Source organism: Centrocercus urophasianus, unplaced genomic scaffold (assembly GCF_019232065.1).
Source record: "Centrocercus urophasianus isolate 14NV4802_14NV808 unplaced genomic scaffold, USGS_Curo_1.0 seq_12, whole genome shotgun sequence".
NCBI lineage: Eukaryota > Metazoa > Chordata > Aves > Galliformes > Phasianidae > Centrocercus > Centrocercus urophasianus.
In genome coordinates, this window is record NW_024884364.1 from 45,800,942 (window position 1) to 45,824,268 (window position 23,327).

The 23,327-nt window shown below is 38.8% G+C and overlaps 1 protein-coding gene across 2 annotated transcripts in view; it reads right to left on the reverse strand.

The window, feature by feature from the left end:
- The window catches only part of GLRA2 (glycine receptor alpha 2), a 126,732-nt gene extending 105,075 nt beyond the window's left edge, over positions 1-21,657 (reverse strand). Inside the window, exons 1-3 of one of the 2 annotated variants that reach the window (XM_042810437.1) lie at positions 21,590-21,657; positions 19,231-19,364; positions 1,158-1,225 (exon numbers count right to left, since the gene is read on the reverse strand). In XM_042810437.1, coding sequence (XP_042666371.1) covers positions 1,158-1,225; positions 19,231-19,364; positions 21,590-21,657 — 270 coding nt within the window. Of the gene's footprint in view, positions 1-1,157; positions 1,226-1,321; positions 1,390-19,230; positions 19,365-21,589 lie in introns of both variants that reach the window. The other variant, XM_042810435.1, reaches the window with a different exon arrangement.
- Between the last annotated feature and the right edge of the window lie 1,670 nt (positions 21,658-23,327).

Consider the following 23,327-nt stretch of genomic DNA (forward strand, 5'->3'; position numbering starts at 1 on the left):
AAAAAAAAAAAAAAAAAAAAAAAAAAAAAGAGGAAGGCCTGAACATTGTGCCCTGAGGCAATGTGTATAACTCTTGCAAAATTTCAGTGAAGGAGGGAACTCTCTGTTTAGATTACTTTATGGAAGAGGAAACTTAAAGAATATAAAGTAAAACTGGGATCTGTTGCAAAGTCTTTTAGAGAATGGATTTGACACACATACACACGCACCTGATAATTACTATATCTTTATCACATTATATGAGAACCACACAAAAAAAAAAAGTTCTTAGTATTAAACTCATTAGTCAGGTGCATGTGTGCCTGAGTAAGTAACCACTCTTACATGCACTTGGATTTGCTTTTCCTCAGCAAGTATTAAAGAAAATGAAAGTTTAGCTTTTTTGGATTTCAGACTAAAAAAGAAAATTGGACAGCAATTGTCACCACCGTTCTTTTTCTTATTATTTCTTTAATCCTGAACTTCAGCAATTTTAAAAAATCTTATCTCATATTGAAATAATAATTTCAATTGAGAATTTTAACTATTTAACTTCTTAAATATTAAAATGAATTTTTGACTTTGGTAGTTATTTTTGGCTGATAGTGTTCTTTGAATTCAGTCAAAATAAAAATTTTCATCATCTACAGTCCCAACACTTTCTAGTATGATTTTGGCCCTGAAAATAATGAAGTCTACTCATAGCTATATTGTGCATTTACTTGAGTTACCGATGTGATTTCTAAATTCAGAGATATAGCTAAGTTAAATGAGATGGTTCAGGTATTTCTGTCAGCCCAGTCTGCAGCAGCAGATAATTCAGCAAGGATTGTAGAACCACTCAAACACTGAGCCCTTGGCAAGCAGCTCCACAGCTGAGTTCCAGCAACTTTTCTGCCTTTGCAGTGCTAACATCTGGGAAAACTGCCTTGGGCATGCCTGTAGTTACTGCCATCACAGTCGATACAGACTATGGGCAACTACAGATATATATTAAGATGTGATAGTTGAGTTCAACAGGTTTTTATAAATAAAGTTATTTTATAAAACTTATATTTTAATTTAGCTGAAATTAGTATATTTAAGAACTTAATAAACGTTCCCACATCTAGAGCATCTCTATTCTACATCACATCCCACTCCTTCACAAGATGGCTTCAATGACCAGTCCCACTCACCATTGTAGTTTCTGCTATTGAACCAAAGCTGTTGATAAATATGTTGCAGGTAACATTTACAGGAGGACCTGCAAGTTGAACAATAAATAGAAAAATTGACAGGTTGTGCTCATGACATATATTAAGTATTGTTGTTCTCTTGCCAATGGCATCATAGCACTTACCATTGTGGTTTCTGTGACTGATCCAAAACTGTTGATAAAAATATTGCAAGTAACGTTTACTGGAGGACCTGTGGAATGCAATAAAAATGTTGCAATATACATTGAAACAAAAGTATAGATCCCTCAGCCTCCATACAATCTGGTACAGATGTGGCTGAAAACAAGCAGAAAGTGAGTTTTCCCAAACAGATCATGTAAACATCTATCAAAAGAAAGAATGTTATCAACACTGAATTAGCTGTACTGGTTTCACTGGAGGTCACTAAATAAATAGTGAGGACTGCATCCTTCTAGGGTTTAGGAGAAATGTTGTGTGAGGGCATGGCCGTAGCAGCTCTTTCTTAATCTATAGCATCAGTGCAGGACATACTCCCTGTAACACTGCAACCACTATCTCCCTGTTTTCTCAGACTTGCAATTGGAGAGATTACCTATCCCACTCTTTTCATCTCAGTGTTAACTTGAAAAAGTAAGATATCACTACACTAATCTTTTTTTCCTGATCATTTATATGTATAGTTATTGATTTTCAATGGTGTAGTAGGGGAGTTATAAGCATATGAAAACAAATAGTCTTAAAAACCAACTTCATATAATTTACTGATTCTGAGCAAAGAATCCAATTTTATCTTAGTCTTCTAATGATGAAGTTAGTAAAATGTATATAGGAAATCTTGGCTAATTGTAGCAGAAAATAAAAGGTAACCAACTGAGCATCAAAGTTTGCAACAGTTCTATTCTTTTTTTTTTCTATTGATTTTTTTTTACTAGGGAAATTGATGTTATTATTCCAGGGAAGGAATTGTGTACGTATTAAACATCTTAAAGAAGTACTGTATAAAAAGGGCACACCCCATTGCTTTTTCCAGTGTATCATTTCACATACTCACACTTCAGTATAGCCAAGGTTTGTGAACATAATCTAAAACTCTTCAAAAGTAAAAAAATGCATTTAATTAGATTTTACTGCCTAAAATCTAAAAAAAAAAAAAAAAAAAAAAAAAAAATAATTATATAAAAAAATTAAAAAAATAAAAAAAAAAATTAATTTTTTTTTAATACCCAAAAAAAAAAAAAAAAAAAAAAAAAAAAAAAAAAAGTATTATCTCTACAAACTTAAGAAATAATTATAATCAAATAGTTTTTTCACCTACAATGAACAAGTAGGCAGTCCAGGTGCCTTTCAAGCACATCTGAGACTGCCAGTCATCTTTAGATCATGAGGAAAATGCCTTTTTCTTGAAATACTTAGGCCAAAACAATAAAAAAAAGAAATATAGGGAAACAAAAATACAAGTAGCTAGTGCCCAAATCCATGAAAAAGTAGATGTTTGACATTCTGACAAGCAATAAAGATATCATTTACATTCCCTGCATCTCACTTCCCCCTGGTTCTTCATAGTCTGTTGCTGTGGCAGCCAATGGGACTCCCCGATAAACTGTCTTCTTAGACAGGCCTGACGTTATAATGTGTCATACATCTCCTGTGACTTCGAGGCATTTACCACTCATGGGAAGTTCTCAATGCTCATTTACAAGAAGCCCTGTGTATACTGAATACTCCTTAATATTTGCTGTGGCATATTGCCTCATAGCTCCTGCACCAAAGGTGCACAGCTGTGACCACCTGGCTGGAGAGTTGTTACAGTTTAATTCAACAGATGGCCCAGCTCCAGTCATTCGCTCACTCCCTCTGCCCCCCCCCCCCCTTCTGAGTGGGACCAAGGAGAGAACTGGGAAGAAAATAAACAAAGTAGAAGTCATGGGTTGTGATAAAACTATCTACTAAGATAGAAAAAAGGAACAGGAAAATAAATGTGACAATATACAATATACATATGTGTATAAATACGTATGAATGCATATAATAAGTGATGCACAAGCAACTGCTTGCCACCCCCCAGCCAATGCCCAGCTAGCTTCCATGAGCAGAAGAGAGATAAACTCCCACCCCCTTCAAAACTCCATTCGCATGATGCCATATGGTATGGCATATCCCCTTGGTTAGTTTAAGTCAGCTGTCCTAATTCTGCTCCTGTTCAGCACCTTGGGCCCTTTGCTGCAAATGGCCTGGGCTCTGTACAACTCTGCTTAGCAGAACTATAAGCATTGGTGTGTTTTCTCCTAGAACCAAAACATAGTGTCTTATCAGACACTCTAAATAAAACCATTCTACCCCATCTGACACTAAGATGAGTGAATCCTTTCCTTGTCAGTTGCCAAAGGGGGTGAATCCATCTCAACATCTGTGGGAGTCCCTGTGCTGAGTAGTAAATGTTGAAAGATGAATGCTGAACCAAGCCCAGCTGTTAACTGCAGTTCTTGATTAGTAATCTCCAGTTTTGATAACGTGGCTTCAAAGCTTCCTTCATTTGGCAAGCTCGTGAAAAGATTCACTTGTACTCTTGCACTGGAGATCATTCTAACTGCAATTAAGCATTTCTACATTCTCTTATCTAGCCAGCTCTGTGATTTTCGTGCATTATGTCCAGACTGCACCTGGCAGCCTTTTTCTCTTCACATCAATTTCAACCATGTAGCTAAAATGTCTACAGTAGGAATATTACAAAAAATATTGCATTTGGAAAAATGCATTTTGGGAATCATCAAACACAGCATAGCCTACCAGTCAAAAGAGGTGATGCTCCTGCTAAATTTAGGGTTGATGAGTATTGTGTGCAGTTATGTTCCCCACAACATGAAAAGGATGTTAATGTCCTTGGAAGCATTCAGAGGATAGCAATAGAGCTGGTAATAGGGCTGAAGTCAGGTCTTGTGAGGAGGGGTTGAGGGTGCACTGGGCTGTTCATTCTGGAGGAGGCCGAGAGGTACCTTACTCCTCCCTGAGAAGGAAAAGCATAGGGAGGTGCTGAGCTCTGCTCCTGGGAATCAGTGGCAGACTGGGAATGGCACAAAGGTGGGATCCAGGAGCAGGACCAAAGGACAAAGTGAGAGGACAGTGATCCCATTAAAAACTGGGCATCCCTTCATCTATGGAATGGGGATTTCTCATCTAGACCTAAATGAAGGATGGCAGTGAAATGTGGGTGAAGGCAGGATGAGGATTTGCATGCTGACATGAGTGCTGATAACACAGATCCCAGAACAGCCGGGTAGGGCAGCAGTATTTGGTGAAGCTAGTATTCTAGGTTGCAAATTCTTGAAGTATTATCATCCATTTTTTTTCCAACAACTCAAAGAGCCTCCAATATCCAACACAGTTCTCATGAGACCTGACACAGCTATCTCCCATGGAGGACTCTGGTTTTTCAACTGCAGTACTATATATACCCAAATTACCACTTCAAGAGCTTGCCAGTGCATCTCTTCACGGCCCTGCAGGCACATCCCTGAACTACTGCTGGGTCACCATAGCTGCCATGGTCGTTAAGCAGAAGTAAGTTATTTATTCTTCTAGTTTCCTCCCTCCTTTGACTGAGGCAAGCAGGATAAGGGCTGGAGAGGTGCTATCAAATGCTACCTGAGCCAGTCCTGTATTGAGGAACCATGGATGCAGGACCACAGAAAAAAAGGGGGGCTTTGATGCTCTGAAAAACTTCCTCCAAGGCACAGGGCTCCTACAACTACTCTGGAAGCAGTGAGGTTTTTACATTTGTTTTTTTTTTGTTTGTTTGTTTGTTTGTTTTTTTAATGCCTAAATGTATTATCCAAATTATGGTGAGAAAAAGCTCCTATTTTAAGAAGTTTACTTAAGGTCCTGGTATGAAAACAGGATCCTCAACACAGGTAGTGCTCATTACATGTGTCTACATGAGCCTTCTCCTCCCTTTACCTTTCTTTCTGCCTTTAGACAAAATAGACTTTTTTCTCCATTTTTCCTTCATCATCTTCTCATGTGTGTCTCAACAGCAAAGGAAATTTGTCAGTCACAAGAAGCAAAATAAATGATGCTGGGACAATGCAGTCACACTAAGGCTTGAAAATCCAGGTGACACTTCCTGTTGGGGAGTGATGCCTTTCATTCAGGACACTGATTTTCTACAGGATTTCTGAGGATTACATCATTCTGATTCCCTAAGCGTGACTATGCTCAGTAAACTGAAAATTCCTCGTTCTTTGGAAGTATTCTCCACAATCTAGCATAGCAATGTTTCCATCGCTTTTATTTTCCACTGATGACAATTGTACCTATTAAAAGAAATAAAAATAAAAAGAATCTCACAAGGGCAGAGATCTCCAGAACCTCTGAAAAACAGTAGTTGTATGGTAGTTTGCACTGATGTAACTTACTGGGGAAAAAAGCCAAATAAAGCTGAAATTATTGTTCTGCTTCATCAAGCTAAAACCAACATATTCTTAAAGATCACCTGTCATGTACAATAACTAAGCTTGCTGAGAATGCCATATCTCCTGGTGGGAATATAGCAGCAGTTTTGGGTGCTCACTGTTGCATCTGAGACTCAGAATCATATTCTATGATGTCAATATATATTTATGAACAGCAGAATAAAGCTAAGAGCCACAAAGGCACTCACAGAAACAGAGCCAAATCTGCAGTGATTTTAGCTAAATCCTACTTAGGAATCTCATTCCCATGGATATCATTGAGACCAAAATTATCAAGTAACCAAGAAATCTACTCAAGTATTCTATTTATTGCAATGAAATCTGTAGAGTGCTCTGCACAAACTAGGTGACACTGAACAGCCAGCAGGAGAGCATTACGGTTAGTTTTCCCCCTAGTTTTCTTAGTTCTGCCTATTTCCAGAAGTGCACTTGTAGGCACACATGCAAATATAAATAAACAAAATGACATTAAGCAAACTTTTCCTTTACATCAAGATTTAAGCTGCTTTCTTCATTTGTTTCACTTCAAAAAGCAAAAATGCAATCTTACAACATGACCTGAATATAAAAAGGACATATTATATTCCAAAATTGAAAGCCTTTCTTCTGCAATGTACCACTGGAGATTTACAAGCCAAGTACTCCAGTGATTGTCAGATTCAGGTGACTGCAGAATGAGTCAGAGAAAGAAAAGGTCTCTGGGGTAAGTACAGCTAAAGCCACCTATATATGCATCGACAGAGTCTGAGGTCAAACAATGAGTAATCAAGTTCTGAAGTGGTGTGTGAGTTTTCAGCTGTGGGAGTTTTGCTGAATGTAACAGGAGTCATGCTGTTGAAATCCTATCAGAGCTTCACGGAATGAGAATCCCTGCTAAGATGCATTTTGTGTGCCTGAAAGTGCCTGTGAAAATTGTTGGATTGGTGTGCCTCACATTCAGTGAATGCCTCTGTCCTCAGACTGAGCACTTGAGGAGGAAGGTGAATCTCACGCTACAAAACCTCTTCAGCTCTGCATTTAGCGTTATGGTATAGTTCATACAACATGTTCATTCATTCTTGCCTCTTTCTGCTAAGGATGATAACAGAAACGTGTATTGCTGCCAGCTCTGGGGTGCAGTAAGATATCTCCACACAGGTTTATCTAAAGGCACTGTACAAGAACAGTTTTCAAGCACTGTTTCATTTCAAACTCCAAACCAGGAGCTCAGGAATGAAAATTCCTTTAAACAGTTGATATGGTCCTGATTTACCCAGCTAACTTGAGCTAATCTCAAAAGAGCATGTAACTAATGACTGCATAAAGGCACTGGGGCTGGCTCTCACATAGGTGGTTTGAGGGCTGCTGCCAGCATAGTCATGGCAGGTTGGAATCGACTGGCGTTACAGCTCCTGCTGAGTTCTATGTTGTCTCTGTGCTGCACAAAGAATCTGCAAGCAAATTACTTGAAATCTAGCTGAGATGCTTCTACACAAGTCTCAGCCGTACCTTATGGCAGAGTGCAGCCAGCCCAAAAACTAAAGCAAACGAGCTTGTGGAAATAAATTAAAAACAGAAAAACAAACAAACGAAACAAACAAACAAACAAACAAACAAAAACCACTGAATCAGAAGTCTTTAATCCAAAAGATTTCCTGTTGTAACTAGAAGCTATACTAAAAGTTACTTAGGAGCTATGTGAACTTTGAAAGTATTCAAATAAATGCTTTGATTTTTCACATGTTCATCAAGTCAATATATTTTTTGTTCGAGAACTCCTCTCTTCTTCCATATTTTTCCATTTCAAGCACCTCACTATGAGGCATTTGTATCTGAAATCTTTCTCCCTCCAATGCCAGAGGGCAATCAGTACTCTTTGGTGGAATTGAATTGTTAGCTTTCCTAATGACATGAAAAAAAAAACAGGCCCTACTTGTTTTGCGCTACTCTTTTTTTTTTAAATTTTTTTTTTTTTTAATTTTCTTTTTTTTTTTTTTTTTTATCACCAAGTAATCTTCAACAAAGTGAGCAAATGGAAAGGCTCTCAGGCTCACCGGGAGCAGGTAGCAGTGATGCTCACTGCATACGATTCTGAGAAACAGGTTGCTTCGCATTAATGAGGGCCGAAATCTTTGCTGATGATCAGCATGTGAACTGCATAACATGTGCAGAGGTCTGGGGCGCATTTTAATGTGGTTAAATAAAATATGGTATTACATTTCTAGTCATGAAGCCTGCACTCCAGTGTAGGGCCAGCCAAACTCCTCCTGGGTAATCTTACTTTTAATAATATTTTATAAATTCAATGTAGCCAGCTCATCTAAGAGACCACATGGAACCACAAGATTAAAAACATTCACCAAAAGGACAAGTCAGGGGGAAAATCTACTTAATGAAAAAAATAGTATTAATAATAATACTGAAATTCTGTTGGCTCAGACCAGGCTTTTATTTTCAGTAAAAATGAAGTGCTTTGTTCTGCACTGCATACTCATCTCAAAACACTTATTTAAACAACAAAACAACAACAACAAAACAGAATTGGTGCTCTATTCCTTTCTCTTGAAATTTTCTTACTTTGCTCCTTTTCTATAATTCTGATCTTGTACCACTGGAACTGATGGAAGCTGAGTGTCAGTAGGTATTATTCAAAAATAAAGCTTTGTCAATACTTCTCTCTGTGGCCATAGAGAGACCTCAGAAATTTTAACTCTCTTTTTATTCCTCTGAGTTTTGGACATTATTTCCAATTCTGTCATCTTTTCCCTTAATGTCTCCATAATGTTCCTTGCTTCACTGTCTTTTACGGTATATGCAAGAGTTCAAGAAAAAGAGCAGTTTGGGTGGCTAACATAACTGGCCAGACATTGATTTATGACTGCTAAGGAATTATACACCACATGTATAGGACACATATGAACAATGGGATTTAGACAACTGGGATGGTTCAGGGATAGGGAAAAGAGACAACAGAAAAGGTCAGGAGCTGATATAGATGGCAATCTGCAAATGGTCAGGGATACAAACACATACTCAACACATCTAGCACTAACATTTATCTTTCTATTTTTACCCATTTCAGCTGTTGGGAACTACCCATTTTGGACCTCCCTATAGTTCAGCTCATTTCTGTACAATCTATGCATAATATTACTCTGAAATTAATTCCTCCTTCCTGATCCATCAGCTGTTCTGTTGTACATTTAGCTCAGTATCCCATCCTCTCCCTTTACAAATCCCCTCTCCCTCTGGGAGCCTGCTAAATGGTCTCCCATATCCTAAATACCAAAAAGAATCCATCTTTTACCTGTAATATATCCCTAAGATATTTCTTGGATGTCTTTCACAATCAATTTTTCCATCATTAAGTCTCTCCATATATAAAATGGCTGGAAGAATGGGAGAGGAAATGAGAACTCCTACAGAATAACATCTTATTAACTAGCTGGCTTACTTTTTTGTCAGTATCAAATCACTTGTTGTAAGGAAATTACAAGGTCCTTGATGCAAGATGCGTTCCTGAGAGGAGTAACACATGGGCTCATGGATTTCACATAGGCTCTAAGCTCAATCAGAACTGCAGGGTCAGGGCATACATTCTTTTTCTGTCACCAATAGTCCTGCTGATTAGGAGTCTACTACAAAATTTTCCATATGGGACTTATCCACACTTAGGAGCTTATTGGCCTGAACTGAATCCATCCCTAATTATTTACGACTTCGATAGGATAATTAAGCTTGTCTTCAACAGGAAAAGGAAAAAAAGGAAAAAAAAGAAATCATATTATTTTTAACCAATAGTGTGTTCTTTACCCCCTGCAAAACTCACATCAGAATTATGAGAAAAAGAAAAATAATTCTCGAGAGTATGGAGCCAAAGAACTGTGAAATTATTCTCAGGAGAATGGAGCCAATTATCTGCAAAATTCTTGCAGGTGCTTGTTTTTAGGATGGTTCCTATAACTAGAATGGCCAATCTCAGACTACTGTATTTGATAGGGTATCACTGTCTTCAAAGAAAAATTGCTGCAGTCTGAAGTTATTATTTGAAGTGGCACATCTGCTTTTTTGGCACAAGGGAGAGTTTGCACATGCGTTTATGCAAAAGCAATGGGCTTAATTCACATCTAGCAAAATAAGTAGCTTGTACATACGTTACTAGTTTAGACCCATGCATGCCATTTGCATGCATCTCTTCAAAAGAGTGAGATACTGCTTCAGACTGTAGTACGAGATGTTACAGCTGCATACCTGCTGAAGAGTTACTATTATTGTACTTATTATTTAGGATTTATTCTTTATTAAATACACTGGACAACATGAGAAGAAAGAACAGCCTTTATAAGACAGGTTTATAACCTGAGATGAAGACACGAAGGCAGCATGCATTGGGAGTACAGTCATCAGAGGCAGCCTAACATAATGAGTATCTATCCAGTAAATTTTAATCCTGTGTTTTCGCTAACTATGCTCGGAAAGCATATAGCCTTCTCTCAGCTGTATTTCCTCAAGTACAAAGGAGATAACATATAAACACATTCCTGCGGCAGAAAAAGTGTATCAGTTGAATATCACTTGCTGCTCTTCAAGGGAAAGTGCCGACAACTCAGCTAGCCTCAGATGTTCTCAGTGCTTTCCATATATCCTGGAGCTTTGGAGTGACAGAAACACCCGGGAAGGGATACTAGCTTTCAGAGATGAGCATCATAGCACTACTGTTCTTCCCAGGACCAACGACTTTTTTCTGCAGGCAACAAAATCTTTGTCCTGTGACAGGTAGAAGCAGCTGCAATATTTGCATTGAGGGACCATCTGACCCTCTCTTTCTCAGTAAGGTTCAGGTACCTCATTTAGTATACACAGTTCTGAGCGTTACCCTCCAATACATTAAAATCTGGAAAGAGCAAATGAAAATTTTAGTCTTTTCTCTAAAACACAACCAGATTTGCAGCCAATATCAAAACACTGAGAAATTCTATGCAGAAAGAATCCTTTCTAGGATATTCCATGCACACATCAGCTTGAAGGGATGCAGACTTACACCTCCTGGGCTACAAGGCTATGATTTACTTGGGAACTGTGGAGTGAAATCTCTCAGTGCCATTTCATATTCAGAGAGGATGGGTTCCATCCTAAAGTGCAGCTATGGTCACTTTTTAAAATAAGTATGTTGCTCTGAACATGATGCCTCCTATTTTTTTTTTTTTTTCCACAGAAATTACAATAGCTAAAAAAAGCACAATAACACTTTTTGATAGACCAAATTCTCATCTACAAAACACCATTTTTCAACATAGTCAGCATCATGAGCTACACACTTTCACCACTGATGAAGAAGAGCTTGCATGCAGTGCTCAGAAAAATCTGCATCAGAGGAGGTGACCCGATGTTGCTTTCACCCCTGCTGAAACGCACCACCCACTGCCTCACCGTGCTCACATCTACTGGTTAGTTTCAATAAACATTCAGCAAGTGTTGATGAATGTCAGTGGTGCCATTTTTTCTGCATAGAGGAATTCAATTCCACCCCTGTCCTTCATCCACATTTCCAAGTCAGATGCCATTCTGTTAAATTGCCCCTCTGCTGCCACTGGTCACATGGCAACAACATGTAATGGGAAACCAGGAAGGTTCAATTTCTACTGCTAAACTACTAACATCTGCCTCTGGCATTGTAGGCCACCATAATAAAACAGGAGCACTACTTTTGGAACATCCCTCGTAATAAGTAGATGAAGGCAGAATCTGTACTCATCTTGTTAATCAGCAAAGCATTTAGGATACAATACTTGGAGAAAGATAGAGAAATTTTGTATCTTAGCAGTTAGAGGACTTAACAGCATGAATGCAAGAAGTACTGGTTCCCAATCCCTGCAATTTTGTGCTTTTCTTCAACAAGAACATAACCTGGCCCTAGCACACAATGGCTGCAATATTCACATCTGTGCACTACACCAGAACTAAAGACCTGTTACTCAACCAGCTACATTTCATGGTTAAAAATGCCTTATTTTCCTTCTATCTTCTGTCTGCCCTAATTAAGTTTCAGCCCTGCGGAGAAGGACCTGGGGGTTCTGATAGATGAAAAACTTAACATGAGCCAGCAGTGTGCTCTTGCAGCTCGAAAAGCAAATGGTCTCCTGCACTCCATCAGAAGAGGGGTGGCCAGCAGGGACAGGGAGGTGATTGTCCCCCTCTACTTGTCTCTTGTGAGGCCCCATCTGAAGTGCTGTGTCCAGGTCTGGAGCCCCCAGTACAAGAAAGACAGAGAGCTGTTGGAGAGGATCCAGAGAAGGGCCACAAAGATGATCAGGAGACTGGAGTACCTCCACTATGAAGACAGGCTGATGAAGCTGGGCTTATTCAGCCTGGAGAAAAGAAGGCTGCAGGGTGACCTCATTGCAGCCTTTCAGTACCTAAAGGGAGTCTACAAACAGGAGGGGGACCAACTCTTTGAAAGGGTGGATAACAAGGGGGAATGGTTTGAAGTTGAGGGAGGGGAGATTTAGGTTGGATGTCAGGGGGAAGTTCTTTACAAAGAGAGTGGTGAGGTGCTGTAACAGGCTGCCCAGAGAAGTTGTGGATGCCCTGTCCATCCCTGGAGGTGTTCAAGGCCAGATTGGATGGGGTCCTGGGCAGCCTGGTCTAGTGTTGAATGTGGAGGTTGGTGGCCCTGCATGTGGCAGGAGGGTTGAAGACTTGTGATCTTTGAGGTCCCTTCCAACCCCGGCCATTCTGTGGTTCTGCAAGTTTGAATTCATTGCTGAAAAATAAGCTATTCAGAGTCTTTATACTCCTTTGGATCAGGCCACCTTTTAAGATGAGGGGGAGCTGGACAAAAACTTGTCTAAAGAAAGTGGGCCTTCTATGGCCACTGTTCCGTCTATGAGTGTTATTTAAAGTGATCTCAGATTCACTCTGAGAGGAATCCCTTTCCTCTTGAATATAATGCATGTTTGGAGTTACCTGGTCCCTGCTGGGCAAGGGAGGCAGAGGAATGCCTCATCAGAGAGCCCGAATTTGGTTAAGGCATAAGGTAGTTTCTAGCCAAGTCACATCTAAGCACACTCAGGAGCCTTTTTGCTTCCACTCTTTCATGCTACTGACATGTAGCTGAGGCAAAAAGAGTAATCAGAGTGTCTTCGTGCCCTTGTAATACTCGAGGATTGCTAGGAGCTGGCATGCTAACTGAATATTTGATGATCTTCATGCTTTCAAGAATCTTAGCATTTGTATTTCTGTATATTTCCCATTTTATACCATGGACTTGGTCTTAAAGAGATTGGCAGGTCACTATTTATGCCAGACATTGTGCACCTCTAATTTGAGAGATGTTATAGTCTGTGCCAACACGTCTGCATAATTCAGGGGGCTCTTAAAATCACTCATTTCTGTGAAAGACTGTCAATTGCATATTTGGAAGCTGAAGCATCAAACATACATTTTCTGATGACTTAATCAAAGATTTATATTCATATTTCCAGAGGGAGGAAAAAAAGATAATGAATCTGTCTAATAAAACAGCACATTCTGCTTTATGTATACACATTCCTTGTTGCTCTATAACCATATGTAATAGGTTTTCAGTTGATAAATGTTATGCTTATAGTAAACTATGTGTACATGTTTTCATATATTCTGCATATAAATTGCATGTTTCCTAAGACAGGCAAAACATAACAAGACACATAATGAGTGACCCCAGGGCATTGGCCTCGACTATATAAAACATTTAAATCTAAACATGACACTGAATATAATGGAAATAATACAATTAAATTAGAACATGGTCAGAACAATAGAGTCTCCTGCTTTAATATCAGAAGAATTTGGATCTGCTTTGGCATTTGTTCTTTGTAAATTCCCTTGGCATTTCATGCAGCAGCAGACCAATATTCCATGACAAGAGCCAAATGCATTGATATATCTTAATTATATCACTTGTTCTGAATAAAAGCAACACACCAACGTGACATGGATTATTGTGGCTAACTTTGTAATTATAAAAGAAGACCAGGGACAGATGAAGCCAAATAGCAATTGTGTTTACACTTCCACAAGCTCAAAGCCTTTTTGAGTTGCTTTGTAGGGAGCTGGTTGTAGGAAACTCAGACAGAGATTTGTGGAATGAAAAAGCATATAAGCAGTGTAGGTAGTCAGGGAGTTCACCTGAGCTAGCTGTCTGGCCCCACCTGTCTAGAAGACTAGACGTAACATAACTGGGCATGAAGTTCCCCTAGCCTGTTGATGCTCTGTGTAAGAAACTAAAATTAAAGAGGGATGGTGGGAAGGACATGTTCCATAGCCCTCTTTACCATCAATTTTAAAACACAGTGTAAAGGTTCCTTGCATAATTGCAGTAAGGTTGCCTGAGAACATGTACATCTACGCAAGGCAGAAGCAGGACATCAATTTCTTAGCCACATAGTCAAAGAAAAATAAAACAAACCAACTAACAAAACGCAAAACAAAACCCAACAACAAAAGCAAACAAACAAACAAACAACAGACAATATAATGTGTATAAGGTATCTTCATGTAGCATACACCTTTGCAGTGAGATGCCTGTTTCAAGGATAAAAGCAAATCGGAGCAATACCTCCCTAATAATGGTACGCTCACATTTCAAGAAATCTACGTTTAGTGTGCATAATGGCCTAGTCACTTCCAAAAACACTGACCATGTAGCTTCTTTCCTCCAAAAATGAAGCTTCTGTACATACTTTACCTACGATGTGCACTAGTTTCTTACTACATGCTGTCTTTACTTGAATGGGATCTCAGCGCCTACTGGAGAAAATATACTGTTTTGAGCCTCAAAGTCTGTGGAAAATAGCCCAATGTAGAGTACTGGCTACATCTAACATCACGGGCAGTCGTGTTACTGACCGAAGTCTAACTTTGGGAAGGTTGTTAAGCACTGGAGAATGAAACACATCAGCCCCGTATCTATGTCACACATGCTATTCAACTTTTCAATGCATTTATCATTTATTTTTCAACAGGTATTTATTGCTAAGTGTTAAGTCTAGATTCAAGTACACATCTGCAGACAGTGCCTCTTAGCCTGCACATAGAAGCTGCTCTTACATATTAAGTCCGATGCCTTTCATTTAATCTCTGTGTGTCATTCAGTAATTTCTATTCATGCCTTTTTAAGCAGTTCATTACTGGTCTACTCAGGGGCCAAATATGTAAGCGGTGGGCTTGAATACATGGGAAAAACTGACCCTTAGTGCCAAGGAGTTACCATATTAAAGTGCCAAATTAGCCATTTCCTGTAACAGTTTTCAGGCTAACTTTCAGTAAATGACTTTGTCCATGTGTTTATTATTCAGATGTAAACCCACTGACTTGGCATGAAAATGACATTACAGTGCTGTAATCACAGACTAATCTTCTACAGCGACAGCCACTACATGCCCAAACTGTGTCCCTCTAACAGGATTTCTCCATGTTCAGAAGCAGCAGCTTGTGAGCAACTTAATTCAAACTGTGTTACGTCACCCACTGCTGAGGGTAACACTGACAGGCACTGTTTCTGAAAATCTCCATGCAACTCCATAAAATTCAGAGCGTTTTTTAGCAAATGATGACTGAATGGGAAAGAATGCACTGAAATCATAGAATTGAACTCAATACAAAATAAAATCACTCTTATCTTTATTGCTAACATTCTCTGTATCTAAATGTAACATACTCCTCGAGATTTTCATAGATCATAGAATAGAATCACAAGGTTGGAAACGACCTACAAGATCATCTAGTCCAACCGTCTCCTCATCACCACTGCCACCACTGGCACTAAACTTGGGGACAAATTCCCCTTCTCTCCATTCAGTGTGTGATAACCATATTTTATTGCATTTGTTAAAGCATAAATAATGTTGTCGTGCCTATTGATAAACAGTTTTCTCTATCTGATCAGACCTACTTATTTTAGATTGCAAGTGGTTTTAGAAGATGAAGATCTTAAAACGTGAGAGTAGCTTAGTAACTTGTGAAGGTAAAAACCTACCAAGAAATGTGAAATTCAAGCTGCCTGTCAGCCTCACATCTTGTGTTCTAACTAAGTTGTAGGTCGATCTTGCGCACCATGGCATTGCTTACAGTGTTCTTGAGGAATCCTAAGCTGGATACAAAGTAACTTATGATATCACTTCCCCATCTCTGGCTTCTATCAGCACAAAACTACATTTTTGGCTAGTGTTATAACACAGGTGCCCTGAACTACTTTTGGCTTTTCTGAGGAATCAAGCTGATCGATGGAGAAAGCACAAGACTTCACTCTTGATTTTTGTTATTTTTGTAGCTTTTCATCATTAAAAATGTATATCATTAATATCAATCACAGAAAAAGAAAATCATGTAGGTTTGCATTTTATTATTTTACAGAAGCCATGCTTAACTGATGTTATAATTGAAAAAAAAAAAAAAAACAGCAAATCAAGTCATAGGATCGCAAGCGTATGTTTGCTGTCAACAAAGTGACAGCAGGACTCTCCGGGACTTCAATTAGTATTAGACTGTAGTCTTCATATTACCATTTAAAAGTATTCCCCTCCATGTCCCCACATAAATTATTAAGCTATTTATATTCAATAGGATAGAAGTGTGAGATGGAAAAGTGTGCATTAAGTATCTGACAAAGTGATCAAAGAAAGACAACTCTGAGAGATGTCACCCTGGCTGATAGGCGGGGGGGGCTGTCTCTCTATGTGCCTGGTCATTTTGTATCTGATCACTGCTTGTGTCAACAAGAACCAGAAATCTTCCCTTCTCTATTCCAATGATTATATAACAGAGAACGATAAGAAAATAATCTTTCAGTATACTGCAAAAAGCAAACAAGCCCAACAGAAAACCTAGGAACTGATGTCTAAGTGCTTATGTATTCACCTGTTGCTCTCCCAGTATCTTCCTGAATGTTCTGCTTTGCAAGAGTCATTTAGGGAAAAGCATGTAACTAATGATGAAATTCTTTATCTGGATAAAACACCTTGTTCCAGTAAGCAGCATTTTCCTCTCTTTTTTTAGCTTTTATTCCACAAATTAATCAAATAGCTGCTGTTTTCCAGTAATTCAGACTTGTCATATAAATACATTTGATTATTGCATAGTTAGCTGTATAAGATAAAGGAGTTCTACTCAACTGCCTTTCCAAGAATATCCGAATTTTCTAGCATTTTAAAGTGCCTATTGAACTAGCAGAAAGCTAAGTCAATGATCTAAAGGAGAAAAAAACGAACAGAAATACATGAGTAGTGGTCCAAATTCACACTGTATTTTCTGAAACACAGGAAACTAACATTAACTCCAGATTATAAATAAAACCAGGTAGCTGATTGCTTGTCTGATTGGTTCTTCCTGTGGGCATCTTTCATACTTAAAAATTCTTGCCTTAACATATAAAAAAAATATTCTGAAGTCATTTAACATTTCATATATCAGTGCAGCTATGACTTAAAACACCAGCATTGCGCAGTAGATTATATCGTCAAAAAATTGCACCAATTAATAAATGTTAGAAATGGAAGCAATTTGTATTGAGGTCACAATAAAGATTCAGTACACAAAAAAATCTTTATATGACTTAATTCCAAGCCAAATAGATTTCTTACGACCTCCTTGCAGCTGTACTCTCATTCTTTAAAAGGAAAATATATGCTATATAGAAAAATAACTTCTTTCCATTCTTTGAAAAAATTAACAAGATTTTGGCAACGGAAGCATGGTTTTGCATCATAATGACTAATAAAAATGGTTATCAGCAGAAAAGGTTTTCACAGGTGCAGTGAAATTCAAAGCCACGTGACTTAATTCTCTGCTCCATCAGAAAACCTCCGAGAGATCAGAGATATGAAGTTATGAAAAATTCCTGAAGATCTGCTGTAAATTCAAACTGCTGCTCTGGAAAAAGGTTCTTTGCTTTTAGGAGCTCACATGTGCCAACAGGAAGCAGCTTCACACTGGGAGGAAACCATGAGGCTTTGAGGGAAGCAGTGTCTTTCAGACACCTCAACCTTGTGTTGTACACACAATACCTGCTCTAACCACAAAACTGCTAATCTGTCTCCTCCTGCCTTTATCACCAAATGATTTTAGACATATACTGAGGAGAAGTAAAGAGTTCATGTTGTTATGTGAACAGGGACTGGTATACTTCACTGATGTTACCTGAGCTACAAGAGATGAAGCAGAAGTCTTCCTTTACTTTCCCTCCAACATCAAGGACACAAAGAAGTTCTTAACGGTTGCTACCCTCATTCAATTCAGGCAATTCCTGTCTTTATTTGCATTCTCTAAAACTTCTCTGATATTCACAAATACACATCAAATGAATACAAAAGCCTGACACAATATCGCTACAAGATAACATGGGCTCCAGCTCAGGAAATTAATAAGCATTTTGTAAACTCTTCTGAAATTAAAACTCTGACTAGAGTTTTATTAACTTTAAGACCTTTGGATCTGAAAATCAAATTAGATTTCCCCTCACCTAGGCATAGTAGGCAGTCAAAAAAGACACTTCATTCCATGTCTTGTAATTTGTACTTGTGGAACAGAGAGAAGAAAATGATCATTGATCTAAATTAATTAAACACTTTTCTCGTTGACATGTAGGTGGCTTTTTCCCATCAGTTCATTTGCTGGCTAAGAAATTATTGTTTGTTCCCCTCGTTATCAACTTTCACAGCACCACTAACAAGGAGCAATGTAGAAAATCATGCATTTTGGTCAACAAAGCCAATAGGTTGAGTGCAAATGTACATTAGCATCAGAGTTGTTTACGAAGGAAGAGTTTTATTAATTTTTAAAGTATAACTGCATTCCAAGCTTTGAGCTGGGTTGAAGGGCCAGTTTTGGAGGAATTAGAGAACTCTTCAAAAGAGATAAAAATTTATCTCTTCCCTCATAGCTGTCTTCATTTGAAGCCAAAAGACATTTGTGTTCATTTCCACTAGAATTTAAAAATCTATAACACGGAAAACTTGTTCTGATAGCAATAATTGCAGAAGAAGGCAGTTCACAGCCTTCTTTGTGCTGGAATAGTGGTGGTGATTCTCCACAACTTGGTTCAAATTTTGAAAGAAAAGGAGAGAATCGTAGAAGTGTCAAACAGAACATGTTTTTGTAGTTTTTGTAAGGATCATGGGAAACTGATTCTGAGAATTCAGTCAACGTTATCAGGATAACTGCTCTGTGCATACCTCGAGTCCTATCTTCCTTCTTCAGGCACTGCTACAGGAGAAACCACCATTCAGCATGGAAGCGTTGAAAGTTCTCATGGCTTAAAAATTTCAGGAACAGGTTATGTCAGTTACTTTTAGAGGGAAATCCTATTTACTTTTTGAAATTATGAAGGTCTTTGGAGACAACATCTGATAGCTAATCGTTTTTGACCTATATAGGTAAATTTGAAGAGAGGGTTTTCTGTACAGAGCTCTGTACGCTTACTACCTACACTGCTCCTTTAGTCCTCCCCTTGGAGCAACTTATCTGCATGACAAAATACCCTAGAAAGCCGAAGTTATTGTAAAAAGAATAAGGAATTAGATGTGACATCCTTAAACAAAACAAACAAAATCATTAATTTATCAACAGTCTTAAAAAAAACTTACCTTTAAAATTTGGTCTGATTCTAGCATCATACCCTGATGTCCTCCCCATCAGTTTGTCCAAAAAATCTGAAGGAGACAGGGTCTGTGAGGGGGATTTTCCAGATCTTGAATCATGTTCTTTACAGAAAGTCGTCCTAAATAAATTATTAGCCATCATTAGTTAGTATTTAGCTAGTAAATACAAAATTTAGCTAGATAGTATTTAGCCACTTAGCTAGTATTTCATTCAAGTCAGGGAAAAAAATTATAACAATGAATAACATTGTCTCAATTAACTGAATGCAGCAAATAAGATTTTTATAGAATGATATCATATATTTTTCATTAGAAAACTTTATGCTAGAAATAAAAATGAATTTTGGATAGCATGCATGCACACATTTTGCTGTTCAAAACAAACCCCCTCCACTTTAAAAATAAATGTATTTTAGCTTTAAAAATTTAGAAGACTCAGTCTATTTTTTAAAAAAAATGTGCAAAGAAATCTTACAGGAATTTTGATATCTAACTCATATCACTGATTTAATTAGAAGTATATTGTTAAAATTTATGCCTTTTAGCACTGATTCAAGGTGATTGTAAACTTCCAAACAATAGGAGTCATCACTCATCAAGCAGATCTGCTACATGTTGGTTTTGTGAATATTAGAAAGAACGTAGATGCAAAAAAATGTTCTTTATAGATGCCACTCAAAGAAGATTGAAATCATGCTAGTGAATGTCTGGCTTCTTCACCAGGAAAAAAGGTTTCAGTCAGTCATACATGATCTTAGTGATTTGTTTTGGTCTTTTTTTCACCAATTAACATCAAATAGTAAATGATCAGTATTATCACCAGCTGGTATTTATATGCAAGCTCCTGAACATATGCCTGTTTTCAGATTTGAAAAGTAAACTTCTGGTACCAGACTATGCATATGAAACTTCATATAGATAACAAATTACATACTTCAAGCACAGTAAGTATTTCAGAAAAAAAGAATTTATCAGTTCCCTCAGGTCATTCTGTAGGGAAAATAAACTAGTAATGAAATAGTCATATTTGGTGTGCAGAGGCACAGATTTCATCACAAGCAGCACTATCTTGGTTCCTAAATAACCAATATCATGGTATCTGTGCTTCAATATATTCATTGAGTTACTAAAAGTAATAAAAGCACTGTCTTCTTAACTACTCTCTATTTAAATATTTGCCCAAAGGGAACCACTTCGTTTCAGGAGTCTTGTTCTTTGTTGTGCATTTACATGTCAGCATACTAAATAATACTAAATAACACTAAATTCTTTCTCTTTTTATAAAGCCACCCAGACTGCTAAAAGGCAATGTGACAGTAAATCTTGTAATGCTATTCCCCACTTTTTCAGTTCCATATATGGGGGAGGAGGGAGGGAGTTGCTTTTTTTTTTTTTTTTTTTTGCTTTTGTTGTTGGTGTGACACTCTTATATCTCTAATTTTTAATATAAAATAGATGGTATTTGCCACTTAAATACTAGAAATGTTCAGATAAGATAATAAAAACTTGAAAACTAATCCAATCTAATTATTTTGGATGATACTCTACAGTCTACTTCTGTCTCCTTTCAGTGTCCACTAGTGATAAGTTGTGCTGTCATCTCACGTGTGCAAACTCGTGAATACAAACATTTTTTTCACTCAGACACCGTATAAATACATTATTACACATATAAAAGCATTCTGTATGTTTACATGTAGATACATAGCTTTGTACATGAAGATAAGGAATCTCAGCTGAAATGGTGTTTTGGTGAATAGCAATGACTTGTTTGCCTTGTATCGCAAGAAGTCAGCTGCTGAAGCAAAAACTCATCAAGCGTTAGAAATAAAATAAAAAGAGAAAATAAAAATTAGAAGCAATAATCTGATGTACTGATACTTTATATTAGCATAGTACTGGTTTAATTAGGTATCTTTCCAAAATCAGAAGACTGGATTTCTAATTTCAAATAACCACATCCCTGACAAATCTGGTTGATCATTTCCAGAGCCTGAAGAGGAGGGAACCAAAGCAACTTCCTACATAAGCTCTGGAGGGAGTACAAAGATTAAATAGCATTTGGAAGAAAAACTGAAGAAACTGTTTTCAGCTATACTGATAATCAGTAACAAAGCATGTAGCTGAATCAGAGAAATGGAAAATAGATCACCCAAACTTGAATATTTTTTGGTGTTTGTTACCAAGCAACGAGTCTCTGAGTGTAAAAAGGAAATTCTATATAGAATGAACACAAAGCACTCTCAGATATAGCAAACAAACTAGGTAACGTGATATAGTTTCTCTACAGTTATGATGTCCGCATTCTTTGAGAAATATCATTACAAAGAGCCATATCACCTACCTGAAATGGTTTGTCTCTAAGAAAAATGCAAATAAGGTTGTCAAAATTTTCACTAGCTGCCGGTTCATTCCTCCTGCTTTCTGTGTTGATTTGGAAAATATCCCAGAAACGATTCCAGAGAGATGCAGGGAGAAAGTATGCTGGTGCTGCCTAGATTCCCAAATTCAGCAATAATTTATTTTTCTTGACAATCAGGAAAAGAAGGTCTGGATCTCTACAAACTGGGGATAAAAAAGAAATGCCAGTCCTTGGAATCATGGTCAGGTCAAGCCTAGGCTCATCTCCAGCAGCCAACAGAAAATATACAAAGCATCAGACCTGGTTATTCCCCACCTTGCTTTGACTGGGTGATGAAGAAAAAAAAAGAAAAAAAGAAAAAAAAAGAAAAAAAGAAAAAAAAATAGAAAGGAAGGAAAAAAAGAAAAAGAAAAAGAAACATCAAAAACAAAAACCAGAAAAAGAAAAAAGAAGTAAAAAGAAGGGAGAGCCCTACTACCCAAAGAGCATCACCCAAAGGGGAGTAAGCGTTGAGAGCAAGCAGTCTGTTGCCGGTGTGCTTTTTATTCCCCTTTTGCTTAGAAAAGTAGCATTTAGGAAGGGTGGTGGGGCTACTGGCTCGCTCTGTTCCACTCCCCCGTTGGCAGGGAGGTGTCTGCGCTGCCGTGCGGGAGCGAGCGGGCGGCGGAGGCTGCGGGGAACCCCAGCGCCCGTGCTGGAATGAGGCGGGCGGGAGCGCACCGCGCTATAAATTCAGCATTCGGACAGCTCCGCGCCTGCTGCTGCGCATGCGCTTGGCGTCCGGCGTCTGGGAGGGGAGAGGCGCGCGTGTCTGTGCGCGCGTGGGGGTTCTGTGTGCGCGCGTGGGGGGGGGGGCGCGCCCAGAAGGCGAGTGGGAAGGTTGGTGGCACGGGGTGCGTGTGCGAGGGCGGCGTGTGGCATTTTGTGCGCCTGGGTGTACCTGAGCTGCGAGAGGGGAGGCGCTGGGGGTGCGTATGAGCGGTACGTGCTGGGGCGGAGAGGGGCCGAAGCCTCAACCCAGTGGCTGGGGGAGAGCGGCCCCCGACACCTGGGGCACTGCGGGGTTTGTAAGGAGCGGAGCGGGAGTGCAGGGGCGAATGGGATCTGGGGAGCCCGTTTGCAGTTGTCCTGTGGTGTAGAGAAGAAATTGATGGCTTTGAGCTTTCTTGGAGGTGGCTCTATCCCCACACCCTAAAGTGCTAGTAGCATCATGCTTTTCTTCTTATACATAAGGAACTGAAGCACTGGCAGCTGAAACAAGGGTCACGGTTACCTGAGGTTCCTTGGGTACCTTGCAGACCTTGGGTACCCTCCTGCTCCCCAGCGTCCCCATGCTTTATCCTTCACACAGCACTTCCCACAGCCTTCACTGCTCACCAACAGCTCCTCATGTGGGGGTATCACATTGTTTGAAGGAAGTCAGGGTGACTTGAAGCCTCTGAAACACATATGTTGGTGGGTGGAAACTCTGCTCAACCCTTTAAGTGTTTTGTTAACATGATTTTAAGTGGGAAATCTGATCTAGTGAATTTTGGTGAACTAAGAGCTTCCCTCTGCCATCCTTGTGGTTTCTCCTCCACTCACCACCTGCTCTGTCTGGCCAGCCTGACAAGAATCTGGACGCTTCCACATTGGTGTAGTTGGCCTGTTGGAAAATCCTAAACTTTGTGAAAATAAGAATCAATTCCATTTCAAATCAAATCTGTTTCAATATTCTGAA